The 25506-nt window shown below is 37.8% G+C and overlaps 1 protein-coding gene and 1 long non-coding RNA gene across 9 annotated transcripts in view; one reads left to right on the plus strand and one right to left on the minus strand.

Annotated features, from left to right (window-relative positions):
* The window catches only part of LOC129446543 (uncharacterized), a 60830-nt gene that overhangs the window by 1586 nt on the left and 33738 nt on the right, over positions 1-25506 (plus strand). For 4 of the 6 annotated variants that reach the window (XR_012372648.1, XR_012372647.1, XR_012372649.1 and 1 more), the window contains exons 2-5: positions 8031-8117; positions 8215-8416; positions 13552-13643; positions 17396-17538. This is a non-coding gene — a long non-coding RNA (uncharacterized lncRNA). The remainder of the gene's footprint in view (positions 1-8030; positions 8118-8214; positions 8417-13551; positions 13644-17395; positions 17539-25506) is intronic. The other 2 variants (XR_012372652.1, XR_012372650.1) reach the window with 2 other exon arrangements.
* Positions 372-25172, minus strand: hapln1b (hyaluronan and proteoglycan link protein 1b). 3 transcript variants are annotated; one of them, XM_055207690.2, is made up of 6 exons: positions 25016-25052; positions 24571-24667; positions 7646-7786; positions 4609-4971; positions 3895-4197; positions 372-3798 (listed from the first exon to the last, which is right to left on the minus strand). In XM_055207690.2, the coding sequence occupies exons 3-6, from the start codon at positions 7746-7748 to the stop codon at positions 3503-3505; spliced, it is 1065 nt and encodes a 354-aa protein (XP_055063665.1). In that variant the 5' UTR covers positions 7749-7786; positions 24571-24667; positions 25016-25052; the 3' UTR covers positions 372-3502. The 3 variants fall into 3 exon arrangements, with proteins under 3 accessions (XP_055063665.1, XP_055063662.1, XP_055063663.1); XM_055207687.2 differs by lacking the exon at positions 24571-24667 and having other exon boundaries at positions 25016-25172; XM_055207688.2 differs by lacking the exons at positions 24571-24667; positions 25016-25052 and adding an exon at positions 8345-8504.

The raw sequence follows: 25506 nt of genomic DNA on the forward strand, positions 1-25506 counted from the left end.
AAGAGACAGTGAGCGCTTTCGATTAAAATAGATCTGATTAATACAGTCTGAGACAAAGTATATCACTATTGAGATATGGTGAACAGCGGGCAGTTCATTGATGGCAGAAACCATGGTAATGCAGGACTCAGTCAGTGGCCGTAGGTGGGGCTTTATCAGTGTGAAGTCACATAAACAAGGAAATCAAAACGACATGTCTAACAGAGACTTTGGTGTAATTGGGATTAAAAAAAGGGTGGGTGTTTTTTTTTATTATTGTAGGGTGGTTGTGTTCACACACTGCCAAGTTGTGCCAACACACATTTACTGTATGTTTAAACACCTTGTAAAAGTGGATTTTGCATAATAGGTGCCCTATAAAAAACCACGTATATTTAACTTATAGTTTATTTCACTTTTTATGTCAAATAGATTTCCACATTGATACAGTCAAATCATACCTTTAATTATATATTATGTACATAAAACAATGATGAACGTTGCCCGTAAGGAAGTGACTAAGCATCCAGTTCTACAATTGATTCTGAAATCTTGTAAACAAGGCACATGTACAGTTGCCAAAATCAGTGAAAGCAAAATGAATAATGAAACAAGTGTGTGAATACAATTGTATTTTGAAACGGCTCCAATGTTTAGAGCCATGTGTTTTTTTTAAACTCGTAATTCCATATAGCAGCTAAAAGTCTTTCAGTTTATAATTGGTTGCATAAACTTAGAATTACAACCGTAATCAAATGTCTTGTTTTTGCTTAGTTTGGCAGTCTGTTTTAAATGGTTTCCAAATGCCACAGATGGTCATGTTTCTCTAAAGGTTTACTGCGTCATAGTCAAGTAAAAGACTGAATGCTGCATGCTAACTATGCACTTAGTTGTGCCGTTATCTTTTCTGTATTCTTAGTTTAAACCTTTACCTGCAAGGTCTGCTCTACAGTAGAAAATAAATTGTTATTTTCACATTGTGCTGTTATTCATGTACACAATACTGTTGTCGTTTTGGACACCTCAGTTTTAAACTTTGTAAACTGTAACATGCATTGACTAAAACTACTTGTCTTCATAACTAGAAAATGTGCTGTGTGCTTTCTTTGTCTAGCAGACTACTGTAACTCGTTTAACATTTGGCACCTCTGCTATAGGATACGTTTGACAATATGTTTTCTACGCTTTCATAAGTTGATCATATCAGGTGTGAAACAGAACACAAATATATAAAAAGCATTAGAAATAAATCAAGATATTGGTATTGTTGACTGTGGTAAGAACCGGAAATTCGCAAACATTGTCAGAGTCGTACGGGAGACATTTTATAAACATTTTTTCAAAGAAAATATCATTAACATAACTTCAAAAAAACAACACAGATTTTTTTAAACTATTAAAATACAAAAGTTATGTTTTTCCTTCCTAACAATATGATTTATATAAGACTCAACATGGCTTGGTCCACATAAAATCTTTTCAAACTAAATTTTAAAAGGTACATGTTTAATATAATAATTAAAGCACCCTGTAAGGATGGCAAAGGAAAATTGTGGCATTTATCACTTCCATTGAATTTTGTTCAAAAAACAATATTTTTTCATCATGCTGTTTAAATGGGATATGATGTTCCTAACAGATAGGTAGCAGTCTAATGTGTTAAAGCTTTACTGTCATTTAGTTTTTAGGACATCCCTCAGCTACTGCATGCTAAATGAAACAGCACACAGTGGATCTCTAATGCAATATCTAACCAGATATCTCCTCTTTTTAGCATTGCTGTAAATCAACGTTCGGACTAGGGGGCGGATTCACAAAAATTCTTAAAGGGGAAAAAATGAGAACGCTCTTAAGATAAATGATAAGAAGTTCAAAAGAATGTTTCTAAGTGCAGCTCTTGAAAATATCTAAATATTTTTTACGAATTTTTTCCTAAAGGTCCAGTGTGTACATTTTTAGCGGCATCTAGTGGTGAGAATGTGAATTGCAACAAACAGCTCAGTCCACAGCTCACCCCCTCCCTTTCAAAACGCATTGTGAAGCTACGCTAGCCACAACAAGAAAAACATGTTATTTTCTGAGACGTAGTGACAAAACGCGCTCTATAAACGTTTGTCCAATAGGGCTACGGTTAGTGGCGGGAAATGGCGACTTTCATGTAAGGTAACCCGTGGTGTATTTCGATAAAAACGGTTCATTCTAAGGTAATAAAAACAATACAGTTTATTTTGTAAGGTCTTTATACACCACTGATAATATAGTTATGTATATTATATTGCATTTCTGTCAAAAGATCCTTCTAAAAGTTACACAATCAGTCCCCCCAGAAAAACACGATCGCGCGATATATTGCATAATCAGCCAAAGTCCGCATATTTATGCGGGGCTGCATTTTTTCCAAATACGACGCACTTTCGCCGCATTAATTACATATTTCCGCGCACAAAATATGCGGAGCTTGCATGATTTCATAATCTCCGCATTTTCGTAGCAAAAAGTCACATATATATTAGCAGAAAGTTGAAAAATGTTGCATTTACTTCCCAAAAGCGCAGCCGTGTCCTCTATTGCCATGGGAACGTTATGAAGTGACGTGATTATGTGACGTGAACATTATTGCAGCTTTTGCAAGTTTCCGCAGTTTTTGCAAGTTCCGCAATTTTCGCAAATTCCCGCAATTCCATCGCATAAATATCCCGCATATTCCATCGCATTTTTTAAGAAAACGTGCCGCAAAATCGAGGATTTTTGCCCGCAACAATCACAAAAAAACTCTGTGTTCTTCTGGAAGGACTGCACAATGCACATTTAAGAGAAAGATGATAGACTTTGGTGATAGACTTAAGCGTATACGTTTTTTTTTTAGAGTATCTAGCACCATGTAATCTTTTTTTGAATATATAAACATGATATGGCAGTTAAACAATTTAATTTTACAAGGAGGAAAAAAATAAAATGTTATGGTATTACTACATGGCTAGTACTTAAATCGCCATACCTAATATTTGCGACCCTCTCCAATTCTTATTATGAGTAAACATAGTAAAAAAAAGTTAAAATTAAATTTCTCAATTTTTATATGCGTCACATTTGTATGATAATTGAAACAACACAATAAACTTATTAAACTTTTTATGATAGATTTTATTTAAATTTAAAGAAAATGTAAGAAAAAAATAAATTTTGTTAATATTTCTAACTTTTTTTTAAAATAAGAACTTAATGATTTTTGTTGGGGATTTTTTGTGTAGTTAACAATTCTTAATGTTTTGTGAATCCAGCCCCCCTGGTATATTTTTGCAACATCCTATAAATAATTTTCTTGATCTGTTTGGCGTCCTGTGGTGAAGTCTTGACTTTTGAGAGGACACCTGAGGTCCCTGATCCTACAGAACCTTTCACTTCCAACAAACACCATCACTTACGTTATATTCAAATCCTTCTGTAGTACAGTATCTAGAGATTTTGTCACAGTTTAATGCGCTCAAACTAACTTCTTACACCATCACACTTAGTTCGCGAGTTATACGGTTGGCTCTTCCTTGTAGCAGTACACGCCGTAAAGTTTCTGCTTCTTATCAGGGAACCCAGAGAAACGCACAGCAGCCTCCGTTGGGCTGCAACGTCGGCGTGGACGTGTAATTGGGTAGCGCACGCTACCGTCCGCCAGCCAGCCAGCATCGCAGCGGTCGTAGCCCTGCAGCTTCCATGCGGCGTACATCTGGCCGACTTTAGCGATCTGAGCGCCATCCTTCTGACACGCCTGAACCGCCTCGTCGTATGTAAGTTTGAAAGGCTGTATCAAGTAGTAGAAACGGCCTGGAAAAGAATGGGAGAATTATTTATTATTTTTAAATGACTGGATTCATCACCAAGATTGTCAAATATTTGGATGACATAGTGCTGAGGACAAACCTTTGAAGTGTGAAGTGAAACAAAAGGCGTCATATACATCTTTTTGCTTGTTACGCGTCCCATAAGTCCTCACGCCAGGAACGGTGTTACTGCCTCCACATGGTTCTCTGGGTTTGGTGATTGGGTACTGCACTGATCCGTCACTAAGCCATCCTGCATTGCACCAATCCAACCCATCTCTCCAGGCGTCGTACAGCTGCTCGGGAGACGCCAGGATGGCGTCTTGCCCTGTGCAAGCTTTCTCGGCATCATGGTAGTTCAGGTTGTATCGGCCCAGTCTTGGAAAATATGGGAACAATATGCCTGTGGGAAGGACGTCAAAGCATCAGATATGAACTTTCCTGCAAGCTAGTTAATATGATTTAGTGGGATTAGTAAGTAATAGTGATTTGTGAATAGTTTATGTAATCAGAAAAATTAATGTTTTCCCAATTAATTTAGATTTAGTGCAGAAAAGGACGCATTGGGGACAATGTCCCATTATTTGATATCTCTTGCATCAGGATCATGCTGATAATCCTCATTCATAAGTTGTTGTTGTGCATTATAAAACCATTCAGTATTGTTTATAGTGCAGAAATGTCAATTCAACCGATTGTTATCTCACAGCAAACTAGCTTAGAGCATTCAAAGATGCTGTAACAGCTAGACATTTCGATTTGCATGGCTTGAAATGTCACACTTCTGTGTTTAAAATGCATGAAGGGTCCTTACCTTGAAGGTCAAGAGTCACGACCACCGTGTCGTCTTCCAAGCCATCAATGACCTCACACTTGTACTTCCCATAGTCCTCCAGTGTGATGTCATTGATGACGAGCGAAGCGTCATTCTCACTGGCAGCGTTGAGATGTACGCGGCCGTGGAAGCGACCGTAGCTCTTTTTGTGGTAGCCCATAGCTACGAACACGTCGATTTCCTTCAGGTAGTCTGAAGTAAGTTTGGTCCATTTTATCCTTAGTTTAGGGTTCGGGGGGGACGAGGGATCCCGGTTGAATTTGCATGGCAGTGTGGCGTTGCCTCCGCGTTGAGAGATCACTGTGGATTGTGTTGTGTCAACTGATAGTCGGGGGCCATTTTCTAAAAGAGAGAGAGAAAGAGAGGAATATTCAGAGCAAGTAGTGCTGGACAAGATAATGTGATGCAGATTGAAAAAGTCTGTATAGTCATGGCACACATCCCAGATAGGATAAAATAGCAAAACAATGAAGGGACTCTATGTGTCCTCCCTGCTTTTCAAGTTATATTAGTATTGGTGGGCTCTTTAACTAGGGATTTCTCAAATTCCCCTGTCCCAAAGCATTGGTCAGTCGCCAATAACTAAAGGCGTTTCATAAACGAAACAGCGTGAATCCGTCATTGGCCATTGCTACGGTCTGTTTTGTTATGCAAATACATGAATCATCATGCTTGCTGGACTTTTATTTGAGAAATGAAAAATCCCCTTAATGTTTATGATGGAGGAGGAACTGTACTGATAATATATTTCTTCAACAACGAAACATTTATAAAGCATACAGTATGGCTGTGTGGAAAGCTGTAGCAAAAAACTAGTGAAATTACACTTCTTCATTTCAATTTCATTGCGACTTTCATGCTTTTGCCACTTTATGGTCCAACGTCACTTGCTGCAGTAAACCTACCTCATCGTCCATCTAAACAAAACTGCTCAATGCGTTTGCTTCCTTAATTGTTTGTATTTATCGATCTGTAAATAAATGCATATGTTGGTGTTTGATGTTTTTGTACAAAGTAACATCGCCATCTACTGGCCAGGCACACGTAATACTACGTTTTAGTCGTATTTGCGGATATTTGTAAGCACAGAGATTTTTGACAGTGCCATTATTAAAAAATGCAAAAAAAAACTTTCAGTTTTTACTACAACGTTGTCATGTAAATGAAGTCCTGAGTTTGTTATGGTACCGGAAATTAAAAAAAAAAGATCGGTTAATCTATACAGGGTCTTTACAACTGGATATTGCCATTGTAGATGGTAAAAAAAACACATAATAAGATAAAAACTAAAGAGACAATCTTCAAAATGTTTTTGTTGTTGCATCCAGTTCTGTGCAACTATAGCTAAAGTCATCTGGTTTTCATAATACTTCTCAAGTAATGAAAAACACATTCAGGCTTTGATTGATGAAGGTGAACAAATCTCTTGTTTACATAAATGTGCAAGAAATCTGTCTATATCAACAAACATACCATATTAATCAAAATAGTACCATAGTAAGATTTGCATTGGTTTTGTTTATGGCACAGTGTGATTATATACTAATATGTACCATATGACCCTATAAAATCCGTTTTATTTTATTTTTCTCAAATTTTATAGTAAAATCCAACATTGATCACGTGACCGTTTTGCGTCCAACAAACAGTGAAATGTTTCCACACATTTCTATCATTTTATTTCTATCATTTTTTATCAACAAACTGATATTTACAATTAAGTTATAATGGCTTTAAAAAATGGTTTATATACAATTTTCCAAATTCTGTACAATTCGGCACTCGTCTCGATTCCGTCCATGTTTTCTGCATTGTGGAAATCTTAAAGGATTAGTCCATTTAAAAAAAATCCAGATAATTTACTCACCATCATGTCATCCAAAATGTTTCAGTCAAAAAGAAATTATGATTTTTGAGGAAAACATTCCAGGATTTTTCTCATTTTAATGGACTTAAATGGACCCCAACACTTAACAGTTTTAATGCACTTTAAAATTGCAGTTTCAAAGGACTCTAAACAATCCCAAATAAGGCATAAGGGTCTTATCTAGAGAAACGATTGTCATTTTTGGCACGAAAAATAAAAAATATGCACTTTTAAACCACAACTTCTCATCTTCCTCCGGTCGTGTGATGCACCAGCGCGACCTCACACAATACATCATCACGTCAAGAGGTCACGGATGACGTATCGAAACTACGCCCCAGTGTTTACAAGTGTGGAGAAAAAGTTACGTTCCAATGTTGTTGTATGTCGAATTATACTAATTAACGTCTTTGTGTCAGTTTATTGTGTAAAATGGTCCGCAAATGTGCGTTACATATATGTAACACGTGACCTTTCCATGTCATTACGTTATTACGTGAGATTGCGCTGGCGCGTCACACGACCGGAGGAAGATGAGAAGTTGTGGTTTCAAAGTGCATATTTTTTATTTTTCTTGACAAAAATGACAATCGTTTCGCTAGATAAGACCCTTATGCCTCATTTGAGATCGTTTAGAGTCCTTTGAAACAGCAATTTTAAACTGCATTAAAACTAATAAGTGTTGGGGTCCATTAAAGTCCATTAAAATGAGAAAAATCCTGGAATGTTTTCCTCAAAAAAACATAATTTCTTCTCGACTGGACTAAAAAAGACATCAACATTTTGGATGACATGGTGGCGAGTAAATTATATATTTTTTAAGAAAATTGATAAATCCTTTAAAGGCCCTAAACATATAGTTGCTCGTAGAAACCGATCATGATTGTTAAGCAGATCCTGATAGGGAGTAAATATAGAATCCCAAACCTTATCAATTATTTACTACTTATAGTAAGAAATTCCAGCCACTAAAATGCGTCCCATGACAGTAGCCAGACAGGTTCGAATAACCTAAGCCGACACCTAGTGAGATAATTACAGTGTCTCTGTATAGCTAGAGGGGAATTATTTTGGGGATGGGCACTACACCCCCATCTCTTTACTTTCCCTATTAAAGCACAGTCACAAATACATATACTGTACACTTACCTGTGGTGTATATAGTCCTGTAGTGTTCCAGGTCACTGTACGCCGCCTCAAAGTTGTCCGCTCGGCTCACGGAGAGGAGGCAGAAGGTTACCAGAAAAATCATTTTGTTTTGTAGCACCGGGGGGCAGGGGGATCACTTCACTATATAGAGAGGGGAAGATGGGGGAAGTGAGAGTGTGCATTTCACAAACCCATCATCAACAGTGCATATATGTAAAAATCAAGGTTAAAGCCTCAAAATCTAATTTTGAGATTAGGAGCATCAAAGTTTGATTTCTTTGACATGATCTATATATGTACAGATTCACATATTTATTAATTAAGAGCTTAATTTAACAATGCCATGCAGTTTGTAATTGTTGTGATTTTGTGTGACATGCACCAGGTCCCCTGCACGTTTCCATCTGCAGTAAGTCTCCTGTCATGCAGAAACCAGTACGCAGCCTTATGTCCTTTTCACCTAGCCACTCACGTTAAGTAGTACGATTACTGACAAAACCACCTTTAAACTTATTCATGCATAACACCACAATGCCAATTAGCAATACAAACGCCAGTTTCCTCCATAGTGTGAAAAGTGCACGGATGATGCTCGGTACGGCAAACTAGCACAAAACTTCACAGGCTCACTTCTAAAGCACAAACCGTCCCCCCGTACAGAACAGCATTCTCCTATGACTGAATTCAGAAAGGACTTACCATCTTACGGAGCTCTTGCTCCCGGCCGCTAACGCGTGTGAGGACGTCTAATCAAAAGATGAAGGCTTAAAAGTATGTAGACTTCTCTCTCTCTCTCTGCAGTTACACTGATTGATCGGCTACTTCTTCATTCATTTCAATGTGCTGACGCACTGAGGTAGTACCTCTCTACTGCAGTCAGCAGAACTGCTCTGCAGAGTAGCCAACCCCCCAAATCTAGCCTGCAAACAGTCATTACGCATACCAGGAAGCTACCGCTGATAACAATGAGGATTTGCAGATGCAGTGCCCTCTTTTGAGATAAGTCACCATAGTACGGACAAAGTCAGATCATGGGGACATTTAGGATACTCGGTTGACATTTATCACTGGGCATTTATTTAAGCACGTACACAGTACTAGTTTTATATTTAAGCATGATGGTGTTTTCTAAAAAGACTTGCAGTGCATTGCAAGCATGCATTATATCAAAATGCATGTTTCATGGGATCGAACCCAAAACCTTTTGCATTGCTCATGCATAAACACAGGAACATGTGCACATCCTGTAGCTCAATTGGAACAGCAATGCAAAGGTCGTACAGTAGGTTCAAATATACTGATAAAGTGTATAATTTGGCCGATACCGATACAAATGTTTGTTGGTTTTAAAATCCGATATATCGGCCGATATTTTTTACCTTTTGTTTTCCAGAAATGCGCAACAAAACATTAACAGATTTCCCTAACATTAGTTATTTGTAGTTATTTATGAGTTTTAACTAAAATAATATGATAATGCATTTTAAACTTGTTTCTTTTATTGTCACAACAGAACAGAGGAACATCAAAATATATTAAAGTTCTGATAAATAAAATGTATAAAAAAACAAACTTAAAGGCGGAGTACACCATGTTTGAAAGCCAATGTTGATATTTGAAATCACCTAAACAAACACACCCCTACCCCAATAGAATCTGGACCTTCTGTTGATAGACCCGCCCCACACATCCGCAACCCGTCAAGGATGTCGGTTAGTAGACACGCTCCTTACTGCTGATTGGTTATAAGTGTGTTTTGGTAGTTGGCCCGTCTCCTTTTCCAAAGCGTTTTTCAAACATCGTGGACTCCGCCTTTAAGGTATGTAACGTAACGGCCTTTGAACAAAAACGCAACAACAACAACAAACAAATCAAAGTTACCAGTTTTAAAAGACTTGGTTCATAAATAGAACTTTGAATAGGACTGGAGACAAATTCTGTTAAGTTCTGATAAATAACAACATGGTTGGCTGTATCGTCCATTTTTTTTTAAATATTAAATAATTGGCCATTATGAATGCCGATACCGATAGTTTGGAAAATGCCCAATAATTTGGCTCTAATAATTTGGATGCCAAGTAAAAAAAAAGTCAGCCATATGCATAAATATAACAACAACATTTTTAAGCACATTAAGGTAATAAATTAAGCAGCATGCATTTGCTGTGTTAAAATGGCCTCACGAGCCAACTTTATGACACAGCTAAAAGTATCTGTTCCCACCCAAACAACCTTACAACCCTTTTAGTGTAGCGACTGTCAAACATGCTATGTTTTGCAGGGTGATGGTTAACCAAACACAGATTGTTAACTGTTGTCCTCACCACCAACGCCGCTGTTGACAGAGAACACTGTCACCAATTACATTCCTTTGTGACAACCTATTGTGTCCAGCGAGGTCAAACACAGGGAAAACAACCCGTGCCTTTTCAAATGTGTAAACTAGGTCTAAAACACACGACTGGGATTCATTGTGAACACGAGAACGGTTTAGATACAATGCCAGCCCACCAGTTAATTTACATTAGCATTAGAACAATATCAGCCTTGAAACAATTTATCTTCTAGGAAGAGGCGCCCAATGGGGAAAAATCCCTAGTTGTTGAAGTCACGGCTGCCAAAAAACGGCTCCAAGTTTGATTGGTGACTTTACTTCAGAACGATCCAGTGTAAACAATGACTTAATATTCTCGTGCTTCTTAATCTTTTTCTTATTGTTTTTGTAGGTTTAAGGTGGAGTGCTGTTGCTGCCTTCATTTTAAATCCGTTTTTTGCAGAAATTATTGAGGTTTTTCCTGCCAATGCATGTAGATAATGCCAATTTTTGTTTGGAAGAAAGCATGCTCAGGGACTTGTAAGGATATTTAAACTAAAAATTAAAGACCTGTATGACTTTCTTCTGCACACTATTAAAAATAAAGGTGCTTTAAAGGTTCTTTACAGCGATACCATAGGAGAACCATTTTTGGTTCCTCAAAGATTATTCAGTCCTGACTCCTGACCTCTTGTGAGCACATGTACGGCTGTTGTTAAAAAATTTTTCAAACATAAATGTTTCCTTACAAAAACCCTTCACCTTGGAAAACATTTAATAACCATATAGATTTGTTTTTTGATGGATGGATGGATGTGCTTTTTGGAGCTTTAAAAATGGGAAACTATCCAATGCCATTATGAAGCTGAAAAGAGCAAGGATATTATTTAATATATATCTGACTGTGTTTGGCTAAATACAAGAATAAAGTCATACATACACAGCTTGAGGGTGAGTAAAATATGAGCATGTATTTTGATTTTGGGGTGAACTATTCCTTTAACCAATAGTGGACGCTTAAAGGAGTAGTTCACTTTAAAAAGAAAACTTCCTGATAATCCACTCACCCCACGCAATCCAAGATGTCCATGTCCTTCCTTCTTCAGTCGAAAAGAAATTTTGAGGAAAGCATTCAAGGATTTTTCTCCATAGAATGGACTTCAATTGAACCTAGGGATGCTCACATTGACCGTTTAACCGTTAACCGAAGGTAAGAATTTATGACCGATTAACATTATCAGTTAAAATAAAAAAATATTTGTTAATACATGGTGCGTGTCGCCATGAGCACTTTTACTATTTTTAATTTGTGAATGTCCTGTAAATGACACAAATTATTGCTGCCCTGACGGTCTGATAAAGTAATCATTTGTATGAGAAATCATTTGTATGCGTGTTTGGAAGCTGAACGGAGATGCGCGCGTGTCCGCGCAAGATGACGCGGTCCGTCTCGTGCATATCCGGACAGACGTTCGCTGATGGCCTCTGACCCTAACCATAAACATCTAGCTCTTTTTGGACAAACGGAGAAAGACGACGCAAAACCAAAACTTTCTGAAAAGCGTCCTGCTTTAGAAATGACCACTGTGGTAGATGAAACGGAGACAATCTGCCCTTTTTGGATATTAATCCTCTGGACTGATCGCGTGCTTTTTAATAAGGTAATGTTGCGTGAATATTTCAGATAGCAATATACTTTCTGACTCCCGCATCACCCTGTCTTTGTTGTTAAGCTTCACCATTGGTTGAATTTGATATACACATTCATATACACCCAAAGTGTCACAGCAGTGACGCAGCGCGAGTTCCCTTGAAAGGGAACATTAACAATGTATCTTTAAAGGTAACACGATGTAACCTTGCTCTCACTTGAAATGTGTCCCCACATTATGTCCTTGAATTTGAGGGTATTGGACCTGGAAAGTCCTTAAAAGGTCCTTGAATTTGAAGTTAACTAAGGTGTGGGAACGGTGAGCCTTGCACATCCGCGACCTTAAGTTTTACATTATCACTTCAAAAGTTAACACATGACAGATGCGAAAGGCACACGTACGGACCATTTTAAACAATAAACGGACACAAAGACATTAATTAATGTCACATACACCAACTTCTGAATGGTCCTTTTTCTACACACATGTAAACACCGAAATGGTATTTTTGCGTACGTCACGTGACCTTTTGACATGATTATATAATATGTAACCTCATGGAGGTGCATCACAGGACTAGTGCAAGACGAGAAGTTGTGGTTAAAATGTAAATATTTTTATTTTCTGGGCAAAAATAATGATTGTTTCGCTAGATAAGACCCTTATGGTTCAGTTGGGATCATTTAGAGCCATTTGAAGTTGCATTAAAACTGCAATTTGGACCTTCAAACCATTGGGTTCAGTTGAAGTCCACTATATGGAGAACAATATTGGAATGTTTTCCTTCAAAAAACTTAATTTCTTTTCGACTGAAGAAAGACATAAACATCTTGGATGATATGGAGGTGAGTAAATTATCAGAACATTTTCTTATGAAAGTGGAATAATCCTTTATTGGGGTCACTGGTGGGGTCATCTTAACAAAGTATGGGACACATCTCATTTAACTCAAGCACAAATTGTTTTAGGAATTCTGCTGAACTTTCCGTTCCTCGTTTGGTAATACTTTCAGCAAACCCTTAACCTTTCACTTGTTTTTTTAAACTGATGTAAAATGTTTAGTTAAATGGGCTTTTATGCAAGTGACTGAACATCCTTTAAAAGCTGTTTTTACAACAGCTGCACTGCGCTGAACTTTCCTAATGTAAATGTTAATGTTTAATGCATAGCACTTGCCTCGTAAAGTCCCCTATTCCCAAGACAATAAAACGTCTTTCATCAGAACCACCACTAGACATTATCAGGTTTGCATACTGTACGCACAATTTAGTTTGACCACACAATGGTCACTGGATATTGTTTTGGCACAAACTGGCGGGCATTCATTTGCGTCACCCAACAACTCTTAATGGTTCTTGAGCAGCTGTGTGACTCTGAAAGATTACGGATCTGTTTTGGCCAGAGCCTCGTTCCCCTTTGACCTCGTTCGCTTTCGTGCCAAAACACAATCTCTTTAAGTGCTCCATTCGAAGAGTCGTCTGAGATCACTACAAAGGCTATTCCCTTCCTCATTTGATAGTAGATCTTGAGATTAAGCGATAGCAGTTGTGTTTCTGTTTGTTTACTGTGAGAACATCAAAAGCAGCAGATATTCGGATATTCTGATGATGCTTGACCGATGATGCAACAACATTTCCCAAGTAAACACCTGACTGTCACAATAGAGGATTGTAATGCCATGTTTAACATATCCTAAAGGAATAACCGAGAAAGACGCATTCATTGTTTGCAAGAATCTAACTGCAAGAATCCATCCTTTCTCGTTGTCGTAAGACTAAAGTAAACTCCTAGTATTTAGATTTGCTTAAACAAAATCCTAATAGTACACACATATTGAAGAGATTTTGAGATGGCTTTACACTAATTATGTTTGTAATGCACATGTATAAGAGATAAGGATTTGTCTATGTTGTGTTAAATGGGTTGCTTATGTGTGCCAGGAAATTCTGCTAATAATGTAATTGGAGCGCCTAAGGCAGTAAACCCGCTGAATCTACAGCAGACCTGTACAGATGGCACCGCTGCTTTTCGAGTGAGTACAGAAACATCTTGTCACTTAGATCCAGAGCAGACCGGTGATTTTTTATGACTCATGTTTAATGAATGTGTTTCTACAAAGTGCTCGGTAACCCTTCATCTCTATGACATCAGACAGTGAGAGGGGACGAAAAGTTGACAAACTTCAAAGTGACGGTGTTTTTGAACGACTGTCTATGTAAACTAGACATCATGCCGATGACAGATATATGAATGGGAACTATAAAGGCCCTTTATTTACAGTAATACAGAAATGCTTATTAAAGTGCTTTCAATGTTGCCATTTAACAGTGACACTCTGTACTAAACCAAAGGGTCATATTTTAGGTTTAAAGGCACAGTATGGAAGATTTTTTTATATATGTGACCAGTCACAGAAAGTATGGACAAAAGTCGGATCTGGGGCATTTTAAGATTCACAGATTCACAGATTCTGAAAGTGCAGTTTCTAAGCTTTCCAACAATGTGTAAATCTGATACGATTTGGAGAAGTTGTGGCCATTTGAATGTAGGAGCTCAGAAAAACTCAAACCAAAAAAATAGAGAGGAAAGGTACTCTTCTATCCAGCTGGGGGAGACAATAAGGCTCATTTACATCTCATTTAGCTTAGCCATACCCCCTGTAAAGCCGTTTTGAAATACAGATGTTCTAGCATCATATGTAGTATTTTGTTACAGAAGTCCGGATGACAACATGCAAAAATAAACATTACTTTTTACCTTTGTGTTTATCAAAAGTCGAATCCAGTCTGTTTCAGATGTGTGAATAATCCAATGGCCATTTTTGTTCACAAATGCATATAATCCGTGAAATATAGATATATGAAGAGTTTGGTTCCAAAACGCAATAAATCCATTTGTTGTCCAGTTGAAATTAAACTACTTCGTAAGATTTCTTGAAGAGCTCTCGCGGTACTTTGACGTCAAACGACTGCGGCGCTGCATAAAGTCGAGTGATGCGGCTGACGTACGAAGCGGCTGACTGTTTTTTGTTGCGCCCCAGCTTTTTTTTCTTTTTTTTTGTGCGCCCGAGCTTCGATTACAGTCTTGGGAGCCCCACGCATGCTGTAAGTTTGAAAAAAAAAACTTAGCAAACATGTCTGAGGAACAGTTCAGCCGGGTCATTACAGTAACGGGACTTCACGAGGTTCACAACAGAACCAAAAGAGAAGACAATAAAGGCGTAATTCTTGCTATTTTTGGACCAAAAAGTATTTTCGATACTTCAACACATTCTAACTGACCCATTGATGTCACATGGACTACTTTGAAAATGTTTTACCTTTCTGGACATGGAAACTGTACATAGATTTTCAATGGAGGGAGAGAAAGCTCTCGGACTAAATCTAACATTAAAACATCTAAAACTGTGTTCCGAAGATGAACGGAGGTCTTCCGAGTTTAGAACGACATAAGGGTGAGTCATTAATGACATTATTTTAATTTTTTGGGCAAAATAACCCTATTAAGTAACCACGCTGTTCCCTTTGGGGGAGGGGTATGTAAATACACACAGACAATGACGCCCCCCCCCCCCCCGTTGCACGCTAGAATCTCCGGAAAAACAAGCCGATTTCAACCACAAAATGTACGCTTTTAAATATACAAAAACTGCTATCTCAAACATGGAGAGGCTTCTTCGTGATTTCAACTAACAGATTCTGCAAAAAAACGAAAGTCACAAATTTTGAAAAAAAACTTTTTTTCTCATTATCTCGAAAGTCGTGCTGCTGACTTGTGTCACTGGTTTCCGTGACGGGTCACATATTTTTTCACGTATACTTACATTATCCCAAATGTTTTCAAAAAAATTTTACTGTATAAATGTAAATTACCTTAAAATTTTGAGTTAATTTTAAAAATGTAAGTTAACTCAAAAAAGTTGTGTAAAAATTGTTGTCAACTAATATTTTTAAAGAGCACCTATTGTCCGATTCATGATTTTACATTTCCTTTGGTGCGTAAGTGTGTATTAGTACATGTTAATGATATTACAAAAGTTACAAGGATCTCTTTTCTTGGACTAAACAAACACACAGATTGTAGGCAACAGTTTACTTCCTTGGATTGGTGATGTAGACAAGACCGACATTATCATAATTCCTCCCGCTTCGGTCTCGCAGCCTTCAAGTTAACTCCTGTAAGCATTGCATTGTGCGCGAATCTTTCAAACATGGGAAGGAGCGTCACATTTCCGGCTGACGCTAGAGGTATTCAAACCAATCACAATGTACAGATTAGCTGGCCAATCGAGGACACAGAGATTTTCAAATCTGTGCGTTTCAGGAAGGGACTAAAATCTGGAGCTACAAAAATTTACGGTATGTGGAAAATAATGTGTTTTTTACCATAAACCACGTTAACACATTGCATTATACCAAATACACAAAATAACATTGTTTTTTCGCATTAAAATAGATGCTCTTTAAAACCAGCATACGTCGCATGTTTTAATATGATTATACTTGCAGCGATTATGAGCTTCATCGCATTATTTGATCAAAGTATTGTGTTTACATGAGATGAAGTATAATCGCAATATTTCCAAAATATCATTATACAGTAGTCACATTCACAAGCCTTTTTGAATATTATTTGAATTCTGGCTTTAGTTTTTAGATATTCCTATAATGGAACAGGTTAAAATGCCTGAAATACCTAAATCTCTTTAACCTACCAGACTGTTTAAACCTTATGACAGGTACAAGTACATTTTCATTTGGAGTGTAATGAAATACTGCAGTACAAAGATTCAATCCACAGTACAGGCGTTTTAAGGGTAGCACTAATTACTTTAAGCTTCACCCTGACACGTGTTAAATTTTCCAAGCAAATTAACCGGGCCTTATTGTAAGCAGAACATAAAGAGCTAGTGACACCTCTACAGGTTTTTTTTAGCACGAGCATATGTAAGACTGGCCCCATTGACGGCAGTATTGAACAACCCATTACGCACTTCAGCATCCGACACATCACTCCCAGTTCAACTCTTTAAGACCTATGTCACAATCTTGCCACATGTTTTAGGCATGTGTTTGACCTTCACACTCACTAAAGTGAGTTCATTACATACATTACATAACTATTTAGCAGGTGCCGTGTAAATGTATTACTAAACACAGTGATTTGTTCTATTGTGTATTTAGCAGGTTCATGTTTTGAAAATATTTTTATAGTATACTACTACATGAATTTTCTTTTAGGCTATTGGGTTATGTTTTGGGTTATAGATCATCTCTGAGGTTTTCTTGGATTTAAAATAAATATTTTTGAGTTCACATCTAAACATTTTGAGAAACAATATGCAAAGGTCAGTAAACAGTTCAGTCATTCAGTGTGAACAATAGGGACACTTTGTTCTCAACTATACAAAGACTCTTGTTGATTCTAGTATACAACAAATTAAGCATGTGTGTAAATGCACGCTAGTTTACCGCACACTATATACTGTGTACTACCTCTGGCTTATTGGAATGATAAAGAAAACAGAAGTCATTATGCAATTGTAACCATTTAACTAACAGTGATGCATTATTGCCAAATGTCTTGTTACATTGCCACATGGCCTGCTTCAGGAACTAATGTTCACTTATAATCTTGATAACAAAGAGTTATTTTGAGTCTTTATCTCATGTGAGCATTACATTTATGTGATTTTCATTCTCTGTTTGTATGGGTATATATCCATTTCATTATTGTTGTTCATTACTGAGTTTCCATGTAAGACTTTATACCTTCTATTCATAGAGTCCAGCATGAGGGAAACATCTGTACTCCTCACATAAAGAGCCTTTGAGTTTGGCAACACTACCTGGGCATTAACAACACCTCTCATATGGGCTTTAAGTGGGAGGAATGGATGATGAACTGTGGTGGACTTTTTATTGAAGGTGATGTGTATAATTTTATCTATTTAAAGCCAGTGCTTCCCAATCCCACTATACACTGTCAGAAAATAAAGTACAAAACTGTACCTATTCTGTTACTGGGGCGTTACCCTCCTTTTGTATCTTTTCAGGTATACAACACATTGTAATGTCTTTGGGTACTATTACACCCTAAAGCCCTATTCGCACGGGATAAGTATTACCTGGTGACCTCTATTAGTTTGTAATAATTGCGGAGGTCGTCTGTCATCTTAATCCTGTTTGAATCTACCATGTCTGTAATCTGTAAGTAAAAATGACCTACCATATTTCGCTAAACACCGAGGTTCTGTGATAAGTCCCGTGCGAATCGGCATCTCTGTAATTTGGCGAGGGCGTATATCATTTTTCAAGGCTTTTGTTACCATTTTATTTAAATTTTCTCTATTTCTGCACCTCTCGCACTGCAGCTGAGGAGCGCACATACAGAGATACATCACTTTGTGATATTGGTGATATATTTCTGATTTTAAACATCTAATCAGTTTCTCTTCGCCAAGGTTTAATGATTGATATTTTGAATGTCTAGAACTGTCATTATTTAAAACTTCTGAGTTTAGGCTGTCAGTCGCGACATCGCAGAATCGTTTCTAAAATAGAATCCACTGACGCTCGACGCGGCAGCTTCGCAACGCGGTTGATTTGGTCAAAAACTCTGCTTAACATGGTAACGGCACAAGGAGTTACGTAAAAGCCTCAACATCATATCTGGGAAATAAGTCCGTAAATTTAAGAAAATGTACATGCTATGCTTATCCTTTGCAAACGGGCCACGCGAAACTCAGATGTAGGGAGGTAATTTCTAAATCACACAAGGTTCCCAGACCCCAATACTAATTCCATGCGAATAGTACTAAAGGGGGTCCCACACCAGATGCGCAGCTCAGCGCCGCATCGAGTTGCGTCTAGGACAACTCGGAAGTATTGTAAACCGGAAGGGCACGTTAAATAGCGCAAGCTTTGTCAGATAGCGTTTACTACAAAATGCAAAGTATACGTTAGCAGCCAATGTTAATTGTTAATGATTTGGGACAAATATGATGTTATCTAATGTTAAACTATGTGAGTGGCGCTCTGTGGCGCAACAGGGATTTGAGCACCTTCCTGAGTCGTAGCTGGGTGGCACGGACAGGCGCCACCTGTCGGCGCCGGTGTGCGTATACTCATTGAAAACAATGTGTATGATTTTTTTAGAACGGCGCGGCGCTGAGCTGCGCGTTCGGTGTGCGACCCCCTTAAGTGTAACTTTTAAGGATCTATTTTAGTTAAATGTTAGGGGTATGAAAAATGTAACTGTACCTTTAACGTTACACAATAGGTCCTTAAAGGGATAGTTCGCCGAAAAATTTTAATTTTGTTTTTCCAAATTCTGCTGAATACACTGAAAGAAATGTTTTATTCAATTTACTCAATGTTTTTAAGGTAAGTGGTCGCAATCAATTTATTTAAGCTACATTTAAACAAAAAACTAATTAGAAATACAAAACAAAACAAAAAACTTTTGATTAAATGTAGCTTAAAAAAAATTATTGCAACCACTTACCTTAAAAAATTGAGTAAATTGAATGAATAATTTTTTTCAGTGTACAAAGGAAGATATTTTAAAGAAAGTTTGCAATCAAATAGATATGGGGCACCACTGAATCAAAAAGTAATACTATGGAAGTGAATGGTGCACCAGATATTTTTGGTTATTAACATTTTTCAAAATATCTTCATGTTCAACAGAACAAAAAATACAGGTTTGGAACTTGAGGGTAGGGAAATCATCACAGGATTTCCTTTCTTTTTTTTGGTGAACTATCACTTTAAGGTACAATAATGGTACAACATTGTATTAAGTTTTGTAAATTTTTAACATCTTGTTTGTCTAATGCCGCATACACAATATACTTTTTTCCTTTGAATCCCATTAATATATTATACATGCAAATGCTGCAGAACGGAAATGCAGACTCATTGCTCATTTAATCAAGTTTGGTAAATTCTGACATGTGAATTCGTATCACATGAAGACATGTGACCAACAGATGATCAATACGTCAGGTAAAGGAGTCACTGAAAAAAAATCGCATAACAGTAGCGGTACAAGTGCACCAAAATCACGATGTGTCAACTAATAAACAACACAAGCACGTGATATCACATCCGATTGCTGCCCATATGCGCAGGTCTGCATAAAAATATCACATACTGAAAATCTACAGTAGTTTCACTACACCTGATTCAGCCCATCATCTCTTTAACAAACTTGAACTGGGTGTGTTCAATAAGAGACACAACTCCAAAACATGCTGTGCGTATGCCAACTAAACATACAGACACAACTTTAAGTAAGCCATTTCGGTTTGAATTTCCCAGAAAACTCTGTGGCTGTACTCAAACATTGCTATATTCATTTAACCATCCCAGCCAGCGCAACATTGGTTCAACCAATAGTATTTCTATGAGGTGACACTGTGTGTTTGTCTGACCAATGGCAAATGGGCGAGCGCTTTAGAAACCATTTAAAAATAGTTATTATTTCCACAATTACACATCTTAGTTTTAAAAACAAGGACCTATTTATTTAGGTTAAAAGAGCCTTGTAAGGAGCAGTCCTGTTGCTTTCAGGAATGGCTGTTTATTTAAATGCGAAAGTCTGTACCGCAAATAAACCGTTCATTGAGTATTTTCCTCCAACGGTACACGGGCCGTGTTCACGGCGGTCCCCCCACCCTACATCTCATTAGAGTTCTGCGGGTTTTGACATCACCCTCGCGCCACCTTAACACACACAAAGAACCCTCAGTGTTGAACGATGTATAAATAAAATAACCATCTCTGCATCCCATCCTCAGCATACCTGCATCCATCATTGCTCTCCCACACATTCAGTTTCCTAGTTATTTTTATAAATTGAAATCATAAAAAAGAGATCTTGCTTTTCGCATCCATAAAGCGATACAAGAAATGCAGATTTCTAAACAGAAAACAGATGGAGACCAGTATCTCATTTCTCTAAACAGCTTTGTAAGCTTGATGGATAATGAAGCACAATGAAACATTTATGTGGAACTGAAATATTTTATCGTAGGTGTCCTCAAAGAGGGTCAACCTTGCGCAAGCCAAAGTCTCCCTGCATGTCCAGTTCAGATGTCCTCCGTCCAAAGTAAACATTTTTCTCAGTGCTGCAACTCGGCCTCAATGTGTCTGGATTGTTATTTCTTAAAAGGCTTGATGCCATCTGACCTTTCTTATAGTCACTCTCTGGATGCCCTGTTCTAAAAATTTATGATTCAATTAGACCCAGAGAGTTTTAAATGCAATTTTTGGATCCATAAAGAACTACCTAAAACTTCCTAAAAGGTTCTGTGTCAGGCTGTATGATACCATAAAGAACCTTAAACATTCACAGAAACCTTTTAGCCCTTTTCACACTGAGATTCAGGAAAATAAACTGATTGTGGGATCATATGATTTTGAAAGATTTTCTGGAATCTATGAACACATCACACATCCCATAAAGATCCCGCAAAGACACGTGACATCACAGCGTGACGTATAATGTATTTGTAATCGTGCACTTGGAAGAATTTTTTCCAAAGCATCTTAAGCTTGCTAATGATCTCTGATTTCTTGCTCGATAAACCACGCTGGTGGTTTTCTGATTCTGATCATAAACTAGCCCACACGTGCCATTTTATTAAGCTGGCGAACAATCTCAGCTTCAATGCGGAAAGTTAGGAGCTCCCTAATCTCTGCTTCATTTCAGTTTTCAAATATTTTTATCAGGAATGTTGGTCTGCATTTAAAACCCCTGGTAAAAAAAACCTTGGTCAAAGAGTTGAGCGATAACTATGTTGTTGTAACAACACGCACGTCCTCACTACGACACGCCCCTTACGCAAGCATTTCCGCGTTGACCCCGGCAATGTTGCGGTCCCCATCCCGTGTTTGTGTTCATACAGAGGCACTTATCGCTTTAATGCTCTGTGTGAAATGGTTTTCTGTTGCACAACAATTGTGACCGTGAAAAGATGAGAAATACATGTTTTTTCAAGAACCTTTGACTGAATGGTTCTTTGCGGAACCAAAAATTGTTTCCTTAATTGCATCAAATGGCACACTCCAGACTTATGGACTTCCTCAGAGTCCACACTTTGATGACATCACATAGTGCAGACCTTAGGGACCCTTGACGCGAGTCCACGAGGGCGCACCGCAGTTGTATTTTGGGACAGACTCGGGCATCACACCGGAAATAGGAAGAGAAGTTGCCCATCAGTGTGAAATCCTCCCTTCCGTCGTCTGATTGGTCTGATTGCTCTTTTGCAAGGATTTCTGGGTTGGTAAAGTGCGTGAAGCCTGCTGCAGTGCGAGCTTCGCTGAAGACAGCATCAAGGGTGCAAAGGGGACATTGATGAGCACACTTTGAAGTGTAAAAAGACAGATGGGACACTCTACGGACTTGTAGACTAAGCAAGCACACGCAATTTAAGGACACGAGACGGAAAGTCCAAATGAAGTGCGCCATTTGGGAAACGACCTGTAAAGATCCCTTTTTAGCACCCTTAGGGGGCGTCTACACCAAGGTGTTTACACTGGCATATGTTTTCAATTGTATATTTTCTGCGCTCGCCATCCGCGCTCGCCGTTTTTTCCACGCTAAAAAAATTAACTTTGGGTGTAAGTTATGCTCAGCTCGTCAATGTCACTTCTCACTCTGCCGTCCAATCACAGTGGAGGAGGGGTGGGACAAATATCACAACAAACAATCAGCGCATCCTTCAGCGACTGATAAACAAAGCAGAATTATCGCAACTAAAGGGCATAGCTAAAAATACGCTGGCAAGCGCCCACAGTGAGTGCCACCTGGCATTTTTAGCGTGTTTAAATGCTTTACGGTACATTCACACGGGTCGAAAGCGTTAACGCTTGACGGAAGTCTTGTCTAAAGCGTGGCCAACAGCCAATCACAGTTGAGAAATGTTCAACTTGTACCGCGAGCAACGGCACTGACGCGGCGCTGACGGATCCACAATTCAGTTCGGCAACGCATGACGTCACCCATTAAAAGTGAATGGGAAGCGTTAATGCTTACGTCCTGTGTGAATGCACCGTTAGTGTACACCCCAAAGCCAATATATTGCTTTGAATAAGTTATTTTGTTTACATTTTAACATCAACAACATTTATAATCATCAATAAGCCACACAGTCAATTATTACATTTTACATTAGCCCAGATCTAATGGTCACAATATAACAATTCTTTGATCTGATGTTAAACATAGGTAAACAGAACATAACTAAGCTTACAGTTTTAAACATCTAATAAAACAGCACTGATATATCAAGTCTAAAGAACAAACTCTCTAATGTAGTGAGAAATGCTATTCATTAACCTGAAGGAAATCATGGGTAAAATGAAATTCAACCCCACGGGTTACCCGCTCTACATCACACCCCTATAGAGACCAGAGATGAAAGGTCACCTGGAAAATCCACTAGTTTGATGCATTTTGGCAGCCATGTTCAGAAAAGGTCAGAGTTCAGCCATGCTCATCACAGACCAATGGATCCAAACACTGAAAAATCTGGCAACATCACCTCGAAATCAGCAGCTAAACAGCTGTTAGACAGATCTGATGAACCACCACCAAACCTCAAATGTGGCAACGTGCATTTTTGTCAATACTTAACTTCTTCTTCTGTTCTTTGGGATAAGTTATAAAGTGTTGTGTCTAGTGATGCTACAGAAGGAAGCCTAAATAGATTTTCGGATTTTGCTCCAAACCCATAGATGGCAAACTCAGCTCACCAAGCAACAGAGCAGTTCATTCATGTGTTAAATAAAGCCATGCATTATTAATTTATACCTTCACACACTCACGGCCCCCGGTACATGTTTAACCAGCTGTTTCCTTTTTGCTACTATTGCCTCTATTGAAGCGAACGCTCTGTACGCGCCCATCTCACCTCGTAAGATCATTCGCAGGAGCTCAACAAGCAGGCTTTTCACTGGCCAAAATGTGGGCTCCGCTTTGGAGCCAGACTGTCTCATAATTCATTGATTAAAAACAAGGGAAAGTTGTTTGTGTTAGTGTTTATAGGGCCATTCAGATGAATTGAGTCAACCGCTACACCGCTTTAAAAAGCCACTAATTGATTTGAGGGAAACATTGAGCGCGACATGACTTATGTAGCTATCATGAAAGCAATTAAATCTTAAGATTTTGGCAAATGTCAGAAAGACATTAAGAGACATAAAGCACAATAACTAACTGGATGAATCATTATGACAATGGTATGGATAGTTGACAAGGAGCATATGATGCATGTGCTAAACTGATGTGTATGATGTTAAACGACTATTATGAACTATTTATGTCCTAAAGTGTTTATTCAGAGACCAGCTTAATATCAACCATGTCAGTTGTGAACTACAACATAAAAAATGCAGCATTTTGTCAAATTAACATATTTTTTAGGCTACTTTAACTTACAAAATTAAGTTAAACAATTTAAATTTGTTTTTATGAGTAATGTCAACTATTCACTGGACAAAACTTAAAATAGTAAGTTGAATTGACTTGCAAAACCAAGTTTTCAACTTTTTTTTACTTTGTACCCATGTATAAAAAACAAAACAAAAAACAAGAATTATGAATATGAGTCAATGCACATTATTTAACAAATAATAATGTACATTTTTGGCCCTCTTAGTTTAATGTCTGACTTTTTAAGCTACAAAATAATTCATTTAAAAAATATGCTGGTATTTTATCAGCATTTCATAAATCTTTTTATATTTCTATGATATTAAAATGCATGATTAATTGCCCAATGAGTACAATCGTTCTGGAGAGACGTTTATAAATGATTTATACTACATTAGAGTCAATAGAGTAAAATGTTACTCATACAAAACTTTAAATCTGAAGGTGTATGCTTCAATATCTAAAAATATATATAGTTGTGCAAACATGTTGGTTTATTTTATTACTAAACTTACATTTTAAAACGAATTTTGAAATGGATGACTTCCCAGTCATGAAGAAAAAGCATCCAATAGGAGTCCAGAATAGATGGGTACTCCAATACTGTGAGACCTCAAAACACCACCAAGGCAAATAGTTATTACATTTGAAGATGCCAAAGATTTGTGTCACACTGTAGATTTGACGTGTTTACTATTGGCCTGCTTTAAAACATTGAGGTAAAACATGCATTGCGTAAGTAATCCTACACTACGTGCATCGTTTCTAAACATAAACTAAAAGTGTGACGTTTATAAATAAAGAGTAAGTAAAGAACGTGCAGAATCTCTGTTACAGGTGCTTTGTTTGTCTCGACAGATATTTTCTTCTTTGAAATACCACTTAATCTAAATTTTTGTCCGTATTTAAACGATTAAAGTGTCAGAGGAGTTAGTGTGTAAAGGAGAGTTGAGCTCTTACCTTGTGTAACGGAGCTGCGCGTGCCGTTGAATGATCTCTGACGCGTCGCGCATCCCAGGAACACGCGCCTCTTCACACGTCACGTAGTGAGTGAGGCAAGAGGCAGAACCCGCGGGACTAAATGAAAAGAGGTGCTAAGTGCGTCACCAGTTGCTGTTACGATTACGGTGAAATTTAAGAAGACTAACGGCAAGATTATATATGTTTTTCAATTTTCTTAGCAATAGGGCTATGTTTGGGTGCTTGTTTCTTTAGCCATGACTTTGGTTTCAAGCATTTGCTGGAAATTATACACCTTAAACTACATTTCTTATATTTGTGTAAACATTAAGACAATGATCAAACATGACGGCAGATTAAAGCTATGGGGTTGATTGGGGCAGGTTGTCACGTGTTTCCATTAAAGGGATAGCTCACCCAAAAATTAGTTCTGTCATCATTTTCTCATCCTGTATGAATTTCTTTTTTCTGATAAACACAAACGAAGATAT

The sequence above is a fragment of the Misgurnus anguillicaudatus genome, chromosome 12 (assembly GCF_027580225.2).
Source record: "Misgurnus anguillicaudatus chromosome 12, ASM2758022v2, whole genome shotgun sequence".
Classification (NCBI taxonomy): Eukaryota; Metazoa; Chordata; class Actinopteri; order Cypriniformes; family Cobitidae; genus Misgurnus; species Misgurnus anguillicaudatus.

What these genes read in the sequence shown, in the direction of transcription:
- hapln1b (XM_055207687.2), bottom strand. Translation starts at nt 7,748, where the DNA reads ATGATTTTTCTGGTAACCTTCTGCCTCCTCTCCGTGAGCCGAGCGGAC. An exon ending in CGTGACTCTTGACCTTCAAG is followed by an intron (nt 4,198 to 4,608) that starts GTAAGGACCCTT and finishes TCCTTCCCACAG; the next exon opens with GCATATTGTTCCCATATTTT. An exon ending in TTTCACTTCACACTTCAAAG is followed by an intron (nt 3,799 to 3,894) that starts GTTTGTCCTCAG and finishes ATTCTTTTCCAG; the next exon opens with GCCGTTTCTACTACTTGATA.